The sequence below is a fragment of the Myotis lucifugus genome, unplaced genomic scaffold (genome assembly GCF_000147115.1).
Source record: "Myotis lucifugus unplaced genomic scaffold, Myoluc2.0 scaffold_1065, whole genome shotgun sequence".
NCBI lineage: Eukaryota > Metazoa > Chordata > Mammalia > Chiroptera > Vespertilionidae > Myotis > Myotis lucifugus.
The window spans coordinates 16,764-31,013 of record NW_005872113.1 but is presented as its reverse complement, the minus strand read 5'-3'; the positions used below and the strand labels follow the sequence as shown (position 1 = coordinate 31,013).

Sequence of the window (14,250 nt, the reverse complement as noted above, 5' to 3'; positions counted from 1 at the left end):
TGTCTTACAGTCTTTAGTGTACAGGTGTTTCATCTCCTTGCATAAATTTATTCCTAAGTATTTTGTTCTTTTCGATACAATTGTAAATGTGATTGTTTCTTTAATTTCTCTTTCTGCTGGTTCATTATTAGTGTGTAGAAAGGCAACTGATTTTTAGATGTTGGTTTTGTGTCCTGCAAATTAACTGTGTTCATTAATTAGTTCTAGCAGTTGTTTTGGTGGTGGGGTGATGTGGACAATTGGAATTTAAAAACCCCATGGTGTCTACCACATCTCAGGACATAGTGGCTACTGACATAGTCTTCCCACAGTGCCTCTTTTTTTTTTTTCTTTCTTTTTTTTTGGCCTCACAGTGCCTCTTAGTAACCTGTGGACGGCTGCCTGGGTGACTAGCTTTGCCACTTTGGATGGACGGGGTCTGCATGGGGCATGACCTCTCTAATGAAGTCTTGTGTGTTCTCTGCTTTCCTGGCATGGCATTGACATGGTTGTTTCTGTGGAGAGCGGCTACAGTGTTTGGACAGGTTCAAGCCTCGGACTAATGAGAGGGCACAGTCCTCTCATGGCCACGTGCAAGTCCCAGCTTGGAGGGCAGGGCCCTCCCAGCACAATTATAGCCAACAGCTATGGTTGTAAGCTTGAACCTATGGTCCGAACACATGGCCCCACGTGTCTGAGTGATGTGGGCTTGATAGAGTTCAGGTGCATGTAATTGAGTAGGCTCGAAACCCACGAGAATGCTGTAAACAGCTTGACCACGCCCTTGCTTTGCCTCCTGGAATCTGGCTATAAAATAAAGACACGGCTTGTAGTCCGTGGTGCTGTCTCTTCATCAGAGAGGACAGCGTCCCACCCAGACCCAGCTTTCTTCTCTTGTCTGTCTTTTCTCAATCCTTCACCGCCCCCACTCAGGCTCACCGAACCCGGCTGAGCTGGCGCGGCACATAAGGTGTCCAATGTGGGGCTGAGTATGCCATGGCCGTGCTTGCTCGCCACATGTTTCAAAAAGTAATTTACTTCCTAGTAACTTCAAATGTTGCAACAGCGGTACACATACTCTCTCCACTCAGGTTCACAGCTGTTGTTTCTTTCTTTCTTTTTTAATATCAAGCTTTTTTAAAAAAAATATTTTTATTGATTTAAGAGAGGAAGGGAGAAGGAGAGAGAGAAACATCAATGATGAGAGAGAATCTTTGATTGGCTGCCTCCTGCACACCCCACACTGGGGATTGAGCCCACAACCTAGGCATGTGCCCTGACTGGGAATCGAACCGAACCGTGACCTCCTGGCTCATAGGTGGATGCTCAGCCGCTGAGCCATGCTGGCCGGGCGCGCAGCTGTTGTTTCTTTGCTACACCTGCCACGTCCATGGCGCTCCAGGTTTTATCCCACACAAGCGTGCTGGCCCGCGGAGCTGCCACCTTCCCCGCTGAGGAGGTCACTGTGGCTCCGCATCAGAACCCACTCACAGGCCTACTCCCCGTCACCACCTGCCCCAATAGCGTGGAGCTGCCCCTTCCATTGTGATCCCCCTTTATCTTCCTGAGACTTTTACCAACACGTCCGCTCGTTTTCATAAACTTGATGGATTTAAAGCGCACATGTGCTAGGGGCAGGGGCCTGGCAGAGAAGAATTACTGAGTGGGCTGAGGGCCAGGGACCATGGCAGAGAAAAATTGCTAATTATCTCACTAGAAAAGCAATGTGTTATGATTAAACCCAGCCAGGTATGACCCTGCTTTCCTCCCATTTGTACTTGTAAACTTTATGTGAACTTTTTACCCTGCCAGTACCAGGAATGGCTAATGAACCGCTTTGCAGTTTGTTTTTTTCTTTTTTGAAATACTTTGTAGTGTTGCAGATAAAAGGCTTTGCTGTACCCTCGGTCAGGACTTCAGCGGGGAGGCTCTCCCTGAGGAGAGGGACGTGCTGTAGTCAGCTGGCCAGCTTAATAAAGGCTCTTAAATTTAAATTCTGAGTCGGTGGTCTATCTCGCTGAGTTAACCCATAACACACAGATGACTTCTGTGGCACAGGGTGGCCTTTTCTGCCGGCTTCTTTCAAGTAGGATGTTTCTAAAGTTCATCCATGTCCTAGCATGTATCAGTACCTCACTTTTTTCATTGTGATTAAATATATTTCAACACATGTACCATGTGAAGTACACAGTTTGATGGAATTAACTATATTTACATGTTATACAAATATCATCAACACCATACACCTTTGGAACTTTTTTTGTTTTTCTTTGAAACTCTGTATCCATTAAACACTAACTCTCCCCTTCCTGCCCTGCCCCCCCTTCCCCCGGCCTCAGCAACTGCACTCTCCTTTCTGTCTCTGATTTCTCTAGATACCTCAGATAAGTGGAGTCATATAATATCTGTCTTTCCGTGATTGACTTATTCGCCTTACCATAGTGACTTCGCTGTCCATCCAGGTTGTAGCAGGTGTCAGAATTGCCCCAGTTTTAAAGCAGATAATATTCCATTGTGTATATAACACATTGTGTTTATTCACCCATCAGTGGACACTGGGGTTGTTTGGCTATCTATACTTATAATAGGGTGATATGCAAACTGGTTGGGACACCATCACATAACGACTGATCAGCAGGAGGGTGGGCAGCGAGCTATGTGTGGCGGAGAGCTACGAGCAGCAGTGGGCAGGGCCGCCAGCTGAGGCAAGTGACAGTGAGCTACTCATGCACTGATTCGTGTGCAGGGCCACTAGTTGTGTATAATGCTTCTATGAATACGGGCGGACGATATCCGTGCCGGTCCCTGGTTTCAGATCTTCTGGGCATGTCCCCTGGAGTGGAATCCCTGGGTCATACATTAATTCTGTGTGTAAGTTTTTGAGGAACTGCCCTCCTGTTTTCCACAGCGGCTGCCCCCTTCTACTTTGTTCCTCTGTACGGCAGGATAATAGTTCAGTTTGTGGATTTATCACCTTTTGTTTCTCCATTCACCCACTGATGGACAGTTGAGTCGTTTCTGCCTTTTGGCTGCTATGAAATTCATGTGAACGTTTTTGTTTGAACACCCTTTTCAGTTTTGGGGGGGACAATATTTAGGGGTGGAGTTATTGAACCATAAGGTATTTTTTTTAAGGAAATGCCGAACTATTGTACACATAGGCTGCACCAGTTGACATTGCACAAGCAATGTTTAAGGGTTCTTGGTCACTGCCGTTCTAGGGAGTGTGAAGGGTATCGCATTGTGGGTTTCATCTGCATTTCGTCATGATTAGTGACGCTTAACATCTTTTAATGTGCGTGCTGACCATTTGTATGTCTTCTCAGGAGAAGGGTCTATTCAAGTGCATCGTTAGAATTTAGTTTTTTTGTCTTTTTGTTGATGAGTTGTAAAAGTTCTTTGTATATTCTGGATATCAGATATATAATGTACAAATAAGCCTTCCCCCCTGTGGGCTGTCTTTTCAATTTCTGGATAGCTTCTTTTGAGACACAGGAGTGTTTCATCTTGAGGAGACCTCGCTGTCTGACGATGGGGCAGAGGAACAATGGCCATCATATGAGAAGGTATCTTCGGACCGAAGGATGAAGCAGGCACCTGCATGGACTGGACCAGAACTTATTATAGCGCAATTTACTTATGGGAAGATTGGATGGGGGTGGAACAGCCGGTTCTGTGAAGAGTATTCTCCACTAACAGACTCCTATTACAGTACTTAAAAATTATATATATATATATATATATATATATATATATATATATATATATATAATACCGCAGATAAGTGGAAGCAGGACTGTGAGCTACAGGAGGGCGGGGCAGCGAGCTACGTGCAGTGGAGAGCTACGAGTGGCAGTGGGCGGGGTGGGCAGCTGAGGCAAGTGGCAGTGAGCTACTTTATTTATTTTTTATTTAAAATATATATTTATATATTTCAGAGAGGAAGAGAGAGGGGAAGAGAGATAGAAACATCAGTGATGAGAGAGAAACATTGATCAGCTGCCTCCTGCACGCCCCACACTGAGGCTCGAGCCCGCAACCCAGGCATGTGCCCTGACCGGGAATCAAACCGTAACCTCCTGGTTCATAGGTCGATGCTCAACCTCTGAGCCACATCGGCTGGGCTGCAGTCCTTTTTTAAAAAATAGCATAGCTTGGGTACTAATGTCTGACAGGACAAAGGGACGAAGAATGCAGTAGTGCCGGGGCCATGCCTCCTGGTCGTCGTGTGACCGATAATCGTTTATAATCAATACTATCACCAGTTTGATATTTACCTTGGTTGTCATGCCATTCCGGCTGTTGCTAACAAAAATACTTATGGCCACATTTTCAGGAACACGGATAACCAACTAGCAAGCCGTGCTAAGGACAGTGAGGTTGGCCAAAGCTCACAGCACGAAAGGACACGAAGGCGGAGTTGGCTTTTGTTCACATCTACACCTGCACACCCCAGACATCCTGGTGGCCCACACAATCTGATCGCCCATCTTCCTGAGTCCTTGGGCCAGGTAGCGGGAGGTGGCCTGCATGCTTATCCCAGAGAAGCAGAGGCACAGTAAGCCCACAAGGCCTGAGTCTTCCCGAATTGCCGCGTCCCCTTCCCCAGGGAGAGAAGCGAGCCAGTGGCCAGAGGCATCAGTGAAGGAAGGAAGCCCGGTCAACCTTGTCTGTAGCGTCTGGCATTTGGGCTAAGAGGTCAGTCACGTTACTCATAAGAGCGGATGTCGGGACGACATTCTGGCTTAATGACAGCCCAGGGCCCAGGCTGGGCTGCAGGGAGAGGCGATAAAGCCGCTCCACGTTGCAAAGCCAGGTTTTTCACTCAGACAGCTCCTTGGCAGCAAGGAAATGCTCTGTTTAGAATCATAAGCCAGTTGCCGCGAACTCAGCCAAGGCGTGGATGTCTAGCTTGGCACTGATACCGGCGTCCTGGGGAAGAAAGTGGAAACTGGCCCTTCCCACCTGGCCCTTCCCACCGTGAGACTGTGAGCCGCCGAGACTTTACTTATTTTTTATTTAATAAGCTTGATTGACTTGAGAGAGAGAGAGAGAGAGAGAGAGAGAGAGATCGCTTTGTGGTCCCACCTATTTCTGCACTCACTGGTTGATTCTTGTATGTGCCCCGACCAGGGATTGAACCCACAACCTTGGCATATCAGGACGATGCTCTAACCAACTAGGCCAGTGATGGCGAAACTTTAGAGCTCGGCATGTCAGCATTTTGAAAAACCCTAACTTAACTCTGGTGCCGTGTCACATATAGAAATTTTTTGATATTTGCAACCATAGTAAAACAAAGGTTTATATTTTTGATATTTATTTTATATATTTAAATGCCATTTAACAAAGAAAAATCAACCAAAGAAATGAGTTCTCGTGTCACCTCTGACACACGTGTCATAGGTTTGCCATCACTGAACTAGGCCATCTCTCCAGGCTCCCAGTGAGACTTCAGAGCAGGTAAATTTGGGGGGTTCTCATACATGTACAGTGGTCAGTGCATCCTTAGGGAGACACGGCCATAAATACATGTGTGTCACATATGTAGACCCCTTCTTTGGGTGCCAGAAAGGCACCTGCCTTTAAAGATTTGTTCTCTCTTCCTGTCCAATCAGGGTCTAAACCTTACACATGATTGTTATTGTTAATCCTCCACCGAGGATATTGTTCCCATTGATTTTTAGAGAGAGTGGAAGGGGGGGAGGGAGGAGGGAGAGGAAGAGAGAGAAACATTCATGTGAGAGAGACACATCAACTGGTTGTCTCCTGCACTCACCCCAACTCCAAACCAGGGCCTGGGATTGAACCTGCAACCCAGGTATGTGCCCTCAATGGGGATTCGAACCCGCGAGCCTTCACGGCTCGGGCCCATGCTCCCACCACTGAGCCACACGGGCCAGGGCCCCGGTGATGTTTTTCCATCTGGTCATAGGTAATCTTAAGTAGCTTAGTTATTGCTCATCCTTATCATAGAATCCAGGTTTCACTTCTGAGTTTCCAGGCCCATCCTCCTCCCCTTCCTGCCCCACTGTTACCTGTGCCAGGTGGGAGGCGGGGGAGGAGGAGGGAGGTAAGGCACCAGGCAGTGTGCGGGTCTTGACTCTGGGCCAGTCCTTTCCCTCTGTGGGTCTGTTGCCTCATCACAGACTCCCTGGCTGCGAAGCCCTTTGCCCTCCACTACTCATGGGACTCCACCTCAGGTCTGGGCACCCCACACCTTCCTGTTCCTCGGAACAAACAGAGGCACAGCGCCAGGGGGACTTTATGGAGAGGCGTGGGCACAGGTCAAGGAGCTCTGTCCGCACCTGAGGGGGTCCTCATACAGGTACGGTGGTCAGTGAGCCGTTTCCCGGCAGTGGTGGAGGGTCTGAAGATGGATCCGTCTTTGGCAGTGTTGGTGGTGAAATTGGACCTCGGTTCTTTTAAAAAATGTATTTTTGTTGATTTCAGAGAGGAAGGGAGAGGGAGAGAGAGAGAAACATCAATGATGAGAGAAAATCATCGATTGGAGGCCTCCTGCCTGCGCCCCGACCAGGGCCGGGGATTGAGCCTGCAATGGATGGACCTGGGTTCCTGAGTTCAGCAAAGAAAGATCCAGAGCCCAGAACTCAAATGATAAGAACAAGTTTATCTAGAAGTCACAGCGGTGGGAGAAGTGAGCCGCAGAAGAAATGGGCTCAGGAAACAGGTTACAGAAGCAAAGGCAGGGCCCTGGGAGCTTGGGAGAGGGCAGGGAAAGGGCCGCGCCTGCGGGTGAGGAGAGGGGCTGGAAGGCGCAGGGGTGCCCGGGGAGGGAGGGAGCGTCCTTGCCCATCATGCGCCGAGCAGTGGGTGGGAGCCACCCCAGGGGCCCCGGCCAGGTGTGTGGTTAGGCCGCTCTCTCCACACGGAGCGCACACAGCCAGGCTGCCGTCAGCACACGCGTCCGCGCCATCCCACGTACCGTGAGCAGTGAGGACCGTGGGAGAGTCAGTGCGATGACCACCTAGATCAGAGACTTACCTTTCAGTAAGTTCAGAATTAAAGGAGGGACATTAGCGCTGGTCCTGGGAGTCAAACTGCCCAGGTTCTCACAGGCAGCCTGTCCCACCCGCTGTCCCAGCAGACACTGCAGGGAGCCCGTCCCAGGCACTCCCTCCACGCGGGCACGGCGGCAGTGCAGACCCAGCGGCCAGGTTGATGGTGTATTTCTGCTTAAGTGGCAGTTCAGGGAGGAAGGGATTCCCCACACTCCAGTGCTGGTTCCCAGGAAGAGACATAAGGGCGATCAGACACAGGCTCCGCAGGCACGTCGGGGGGGAGGGCCTCCCCTGCAATCATGACCATAGCAGTCACACGTGTGCAGCCTGTGGGCCTGGGCCGGCCGTACATCCCGGGCACATTGCCCAGGGGGTGGGGGACCGGGGCTATTTGCAATCTGAGTGGGCGGCACAGACCGTGCCCAGCAGCCAGTTGCAGCCAGGGCCCTTTAGTACTGGCCAGTGCCCGTTGTCCAGTGGTTCTCAACCTTCCTAATGCCGCGACCCTTTAATATAGTTCCTCATGTTGTGGTGACCCCCAACCATAAAATTATTTTCGTTGCTGCTTCATAACTGAAATTTTGCTACCATTATGAATCGTAATGTAAATATCTGATATGCAGGATGTATTTTCATTGTTACAAATTGAACATAATTAAAGCATAGTGATTCATCACAAAAGCAATATGTAATTATAGATGTGTTTTCTGATGGTCTTAGGTGACCCCTGTGAAAGGGTTGTTCGACCCCCAAAGGGGTCACGACCCACAGGTTGAGAACCGCTGCCGTAGTCATACACAGGGCATCTGGCCGGATTCCAGCAGGGTCCGCGGGAGCCACGCTAGCTGGCCAGGGCAGTCCTCACTCTCTGGCAGGAAGTATCCTATCCAACCGGGGGAGTGCCAGTCCGAGCCCTATTCTAGTGTCCCCTCCCCTGGTCTGCCATCTCAGGAGCTCTGAAGAGTAGTGAGGCCTGAAGTGGGCCTGGAAGACATTGGCCCCAGCGTAGCATGTAACTAACTCACTGCCCGGAGGACGGTGGGAGGAGCTCTGCGCTGCAGCGAATATGCGAGCCGTTTCCGCGGGCAGAGCCTCGGGTGGCCTCGAAGCAGGTCTTGTGAATAACCCTTCTAGCCACCTCCCGACGGGCTGCGACTGGCTGGACGTTGGGAGGAGGCCGCACCTGGGGGAGAGCTGTGTTCATGGCCGACAGCTGCTGTCCCACTGGGTGCAGCTAATATTGGCCTCTCTGCAATGGGGACCCAGAGCTAAGGGGCGTCGGCTCCTTTTGCGTTTGTTATTGTTGTTGCCATCGTGTCCAGCCTGGGGTCCCTGACACATCTACTCAGATGGCAACTCCACCTGAGATCCCAAGAGCTTTAATCTGTTCACCCAGCACATTTGCTTTCTCAGAGGCGGCCTGTGACTCGGTATCATCCCACATATGCCTGTGCCCCTTCTTATCTAGGTGCTATAGTGGGTGAAGGCACCGCACTAAATGGGGTATAAAATTGACCAATACCCCAGAGTTCCCACACGAACCCTGCCTCCTTCACGTTTCTGGGTATGGGGGAGGCTTGTACTTTGTCTCAGTCTCAGCGACAACGCAGGTCTTACCCAACCCCACAACGCCCCAAACTTGACTGCGGTGCCTGGACCTTGAGCTCTTGTGGATCACCACATCCTCTCTGCTGGAGACGGGCCAGGAAGCCTGCGGGGGGCTCCGCAGCAGGGCCACATCTTCACAGGATACGGGACAGCAATGAATGAGCCCATTTCACAGCCTTCGGGAAGGAAGACAGAGGCAGGCTCTGAGCCACTGCCGCACGGCGTATGGTGGGCCAGGTAAACAGCACTGGGGGAGCACTGAAAAGTATATGCCAAGTGGGAAACACATTTTCTTTTCTTAAAAACATTTTTATTGACCTTATTGGGGTCCATCTCTAGGGTCCATCTTTGAGGTCTGGTGTCCAGTGTCCAGCTCCAGGATCTGGCTCAGTGGATAGAGCATTGGCCTGCAGACTAAAGGGTCCTGGGTTTGATTCCAGTCAAGGGCACATGCCCGGTTGGCAGGCTCAATCCCCAGTAGGGGGCGTGCAGGAGGCAGCCGGTCAATGATTCTCTGTCATCATTGATGTTTCTATCTCTGGGGTCCAGGCGCAGGGTACTGGTTCTGGGGTTTGAGTTAGGGTAAGTAGTCACGATTAAGGGAAGGGGATGGGGTAAGGATTGGGAGGTTAGAAAAAGGATTTAGGTTTAGGGTTTAGGGGTTTTGACATTTGGGTTTAGGATTAGGAGGTAAAGATTAGGGGTTTGGGGTAGCAGTTTAGTGGTAGGGGTTGGAGTTTATGGTTATTGTTATGGCTTAGGGTTAGGGATTAGGGTTGGAGTTAGGGTTTAGGGCTGGGGTTGGAGTTAGGGTTGGGGTATGGGGCTTGGGGTTAAAGGTTAGGGGGTTAGGGTTTAGGGTATAGGGTTAGGGTTTTGGATTAGGGTTGGGGTTAGGGTTCAGGGTTAGAATTTATGTGGAAATATTTCTGGCCGAAGAATTGTGCAGTCATTCGCTGATGGATGACTTCCATCTGGAAAACACGTTGTCAGTAATTTAGGAAGCCATGTGGATTTATTTTTAGGAAACAAACTACTTTTTGGACCCATCACCTCTGCCAGGTCAAATCCCCCTTTCGCCTGGGAGTCCTGAGCCGTAAGTTCATAGAACACTCCCAGGAATTAATAAACACTGGCAACCCGCTCTCCTCACGCAAAGCCTTATTAGAGCAGAGGAACCAAGGTTTCCGTAAGCTCCAGCTCCAGAAGGCCCAGCGTGTCTGCCTTCACTCAGCCCTCACAGCAGCAGCACGAAGAGGATCACAATTCTGGGGTTTGGCCCTGGCCAGTGTGGATCAATGGTTAGAGCCTCAGCCTATGCACCAAAGGGTCATGGGTTCGAAACCCATTCAAGGGCACATACCTGGTTTGCAGGTTCCTTCCCCTGGGAAGCAACCAATCAATGTGTCTCTCTCACCTCAATCTCTCTCTCTCTCTCTCTCTCTCTCTCTCTCTCTCTCTCTTTCTCTCTCTCTCCCTCTCCCTCTCCCTCCCACACACTCTAGAATGCAATAGAAAAAATATCCTCAGGTGAGGATTAAAAAAAAAGACCTAAGAAAATATTCTGGGGTTTGTACGTTTTCCTTTCCTTATCCAGAGATAGTTCAAAGAGATGCTTTTCTTTTTAAAATATATTTTTATTGATTTCAGAGAGGAAGGAAGATGGTGCAGAGATAGAAACATCCATGATGATAGAGAATCACTGATTAGCTGCCTCCTGCATGCCTCCTAGTGGGGCTCGAGCCCACAACCTGGGCATGTGCCCAAACCAGGAATCGAACCGGAACCTCCTGGTTCATAGGCTGATGCTCAACCACTGAGCCAAGCCAGCTGGGTCAATGAGCTGCTTCTCATTAGGGCCTTTGGCAAGCTGCCCACAGTGTCTTTTGGGGGCTGCCGTGAGCTTCATGATGTAGAACGGTGGCTTTGCCTCTCATCACATACATACCCTATTGAACCTTCAATCACATTAGAAAAATAGCAGGTGAGTTGCCTGTCGTTAAAGGGCTTGGACTGCACAGAGGGCACACATATCAGCAACCTGCGCTCTATGTTAAAGGGTGTCCTGACACGTTTGGGGGTATTTGGAGTTCTTCTAAGGAGAGTACAAGACAAGCCTCCTGCCCACCCTGGGGTGTAAGGTCGGTGGAGTCACAGCAGTTCTTCGTGCTGGTGGGTACCACTGAGACAGGTCTGTGCCTACTGGGAATTGAACATTTACGTTAGCAGTTACTCCTGCTCTGGAGAGCGTCAGCCTATCTTGGGTAACGTTGAACACTCAGAAGCACCGTTAAGGTGAAAAGACAGGATTAGGGAGGGAAGATGCTGTAAGGCTGTCTAGGGTGCAGTACGCTGCTTGGCTGGGACTCTCCCTCCGCGCCTCTGCTGTGGTCGGGCTGCACTTCCTCACCGCTCGGCGGTCTCAGTGCAGTTGGTGGCTTGGGGCTGCTGAGGGGCGGAAGCAGAGTGTTCTCGGTGCCTGTGGCCCAGGTGGCACAGCTTCGCGCCCTTTGCATTCCGGGAGTTAAACTGCTTCACAGGCCCAGGGCAGACTCGGGGGAGGGCTGCACAGGACTGTGAACCAGGGAGATGGTTCATGCGGGGCCATCCTTGGGACCAGCTACCGTGGAGGACATGCCTGCCCTTGGCCTCCCCACCCCCAGGCTCCTTGTGAGGAATGTGAGGAGGAGTGGATAAAGCTGGAGGAAAATCAGTGAGAGCTGTGGTTGGGCCTTGCATGCCAGCCTGGAGAGTAAACTTCTAACGCATAAATGATCCATGGACTTTGAGGATGGCGCTGGTGGGAGGAGTGAGCAGAGGTCTTCCTCTCCGTGGGCCTCTTTCTGGATTTCCCCTGCGTGTCTTACCGGCCAGACCCGAATCACCTCGCCACCCCGTGCTGCAAAGGAGCCGGGACAGTGGGGATCTGCGAAGGGGTTAGGATTGCTGTACTGGCTTTGTCAATCACGAGTCAGTCTCCGGGCAGGGCCTCTGCAGCTGGATGAAGTGGAGGGAAGAGGGAACAGTGGGGCTGGGTGGCTCTGCACAGAGGCTGCCACCAGCAACAGAAAGCAGGGAAGGAGGTCCCCTTGGTTTGGGCGAGAGGGAGTTAGGGCTGGACCAGGGCAGAAGCAGTGGGAGAGGGAGTTAGGGCTGGACCAGGGCAGAAGCAGTGGGAGAGGGAAGTGGGCCAGATGCGAAGAGGAATGCAGAGGAGAAGCGGACAGACCACGGCGGCTCCTGGCTGTCTTCCGTGAGAGAGACGGGGAAAGAGAAAGAGAGAGAGACAGAGACAGAGACAGAGAGGGAAGCCAAAGATGACAGCATCGTTTCCAACTTGCTTAACTGGAGGCCACACCTTCACTGAGGCTGAGCACAGAGGGCAGCAGGGCTGGAGAAGGGTGATGACTTTGGTCGTAGGCCTTTGGGGTTGGAGGGGTCAGAGGGAGAGCGGGGGACATGCCTGCATGGTGTGGGCACCAAGCACTGGACATGCGAGCCCGGGCAGGGCCAGGTGTAGGGACGGGGCATCAGCACAGCGCTGCAGGCACAGCCAAGTTATCGCCGCGGCCTCTGCTCACACGTGGCCCGCCAGCACGTGCATCTCCAAGGGCTCCTACAGGGTCCTCCTGGGACGGGGGGGCCGGGCGGAGTAGATCCGGGGGGATGTCCGCTGACTATGTACGTACACACGCTGAAGCTTTGCATGTGGACATGTATCCAATGAGGGAAGGTGAGTTTCTGAATGAGCTGAGCAGTGAGGACATGGGGAACGATTCTGTTTAGAGGACAGGATGAAAAGGAAGAGAAGAACCTGACTAGAGAGTCGGTTCCGAGTCCTGTGAGTCAACGCAGGCGAACGTTCCACGAAGAAGGAGCGGCTGCTGAGCTGGAGGAGAGGAGCGAGGACCGGAGAGGAGGCCTGTGTGCTCAGTGCCGCTGCCGGTGCTCACAGTGCGTAAGCGCGGAGACGAACTATGGTCAGATTCACGGAAGCGTGGTGACGCCAGCAGAGAGCACCCAGCTCAGGAAGCATTGGCACAGAGAGGACATTTCTTGGCTACAAGTGACCGATCATATCCTGCATGTATATCCCGCCCCTCCCTGGTGACCTCCTAGTCACCCCTCAGCCCCTGCTTAAGCTGCACCTCATCGGTGCAGACTTCCTGGAATTCTTCTCCTTAGGGCAGAAGCAGCGACTCCTCGTTCTGCATGCCCACCGACCCGTGCATGCAGCTGTCAGGCCAGGCTGGCTTCTCCCTGGATGTACGGAACGCCGTGGGAGTGTGTTATTCCGAATAAAACTGAGTCTGATGCCAAGCCCTCCAGCCCCAGAGTATAATCAATTACTCTCTGTGGCTGCTGGCGTCTCTCCCTGCCTCCAGGGCGAAAGGGAGGGCGGAGGCGCCACGTGCAGGGCAGAGACTCAGGGAGAGCCGTGGTCCAAGTCCAAGTCTGCCTGCCCTGCGAGGCGGGGTCCTCGCTGCTCCTTCCCAGCTTGGGCACGAGTGCCCAGGCAGCGCGGGGGGAGGCCTTCTCTCAGAGCATCATATACAGCGAGGCACACTGCATTGTAACAAAATGCCTGCACCCCTCCTCCCAGTTTGGGGAGCTCACCCCCGCCTGAGGCGAGAGGGAGTTAGGGCCTGGACCAGGGCGGAAGCATGCCCTCATGGTAATGGCAGAAATAAGCCCAGTCATGGAAGTGAACTTCAAGCTTCTGCCCCATCACATCTGCTAACATCCCATTGGCCAAAACGAGTCACGTGGCTGAGCTCGCAGTCCCAGTGAGATGCTTCCACGGCAAGGAGAGTGGGTACAGGGGAGGAGGGGTAGAACTGGGACCATCATTGCAATCCCCTACAAACGTGTTCTAACTTCATATTCAGAAAAGCAGTATAGCTGGTACTGTGCAAGATGGCTGCCAGGGCTCCAGCCCCAATCCTCCGCTGGTACAGGTGAGAGACGCCCGTGGAAAGAGGAGGCTGGCTATTTCAGCCCTGGAAAAATCTCAAAGCATCTTATTGGCTCTGATGGGTCACATGCCCATCTCTGACCAAATCACTACGGCTGAGGGACCACAGTGTTCTGATGGGCCACTCCTGAATCACCGCCCACTTTGGGGGTTGGGGTGGAGTTGTCTGGACTGAGAGCTGGAGAGGGTGCTCTTCAGAGGAATATCAAGGATGCTGCCGGAGGGGCCGACTCAGATAAGATGGCCCAGGGGCTCCTGAGACGAGGGCTGGAGTGCACTTCCTTGGCACGGGGGATGGTCCCAGAAGACACTGAGGGAGTGGGGAAGTGAAGGAGGAGGGAAAGAAGCCAGTGAGGTGTGTCCATGAGCGGGGGACCGGGACTTCGTCTCTCTGGGACCTCTGGGAGGCTGCTGACCGTGTGTCAGAGCTGCCCCCCGCATTCCCTGAGAAGTGAGGACCCGGGTGTTCATCCCCCGATTCCAATCATTGCTGCTGAGGCCTGCCCTTGTGGGCATCAACGCTCATACACCCTCTGCTCAGGTGAAGCTGGCTCCTGTGGCCAGAGAATGCCTTGGGCAGAGTCTCCGGTGCCGGCAGCGAGCGGCTGGGACTGGTAAGTGGGAGAGGATGTGGGCGGGGCATCGACAGTGCCTACTGCAGAGGGA

The 14,250-nt window shown here is 52.2% G+C and overlaps 1 protein-coding gene across 1 annotated transcript in view; it reads left to right on the top strand.

The window, feature by feature from the left end:
• LOC102419486 (interleukin-9 receptor) overlaps positions 1 to 11,326 on the top strand; it is a 33,516-nt gene extending 22,190 nt beyond the window's left edge. Inside the window, exon 12 of the mRNA XM_023747936.1 lies at positions 11,273 to 11,326. Within this exon, the coding sequence (XP_023603704.1) occupies positions 11,273 to 11,326 (54 nt within the window). The remainder of the gene's footprint in view (positions 1 to 11,272) is intronic.
• The last annotated feature ends 2,924 nt before the right edge of the window (positions 11,327 to 14,250 follow it).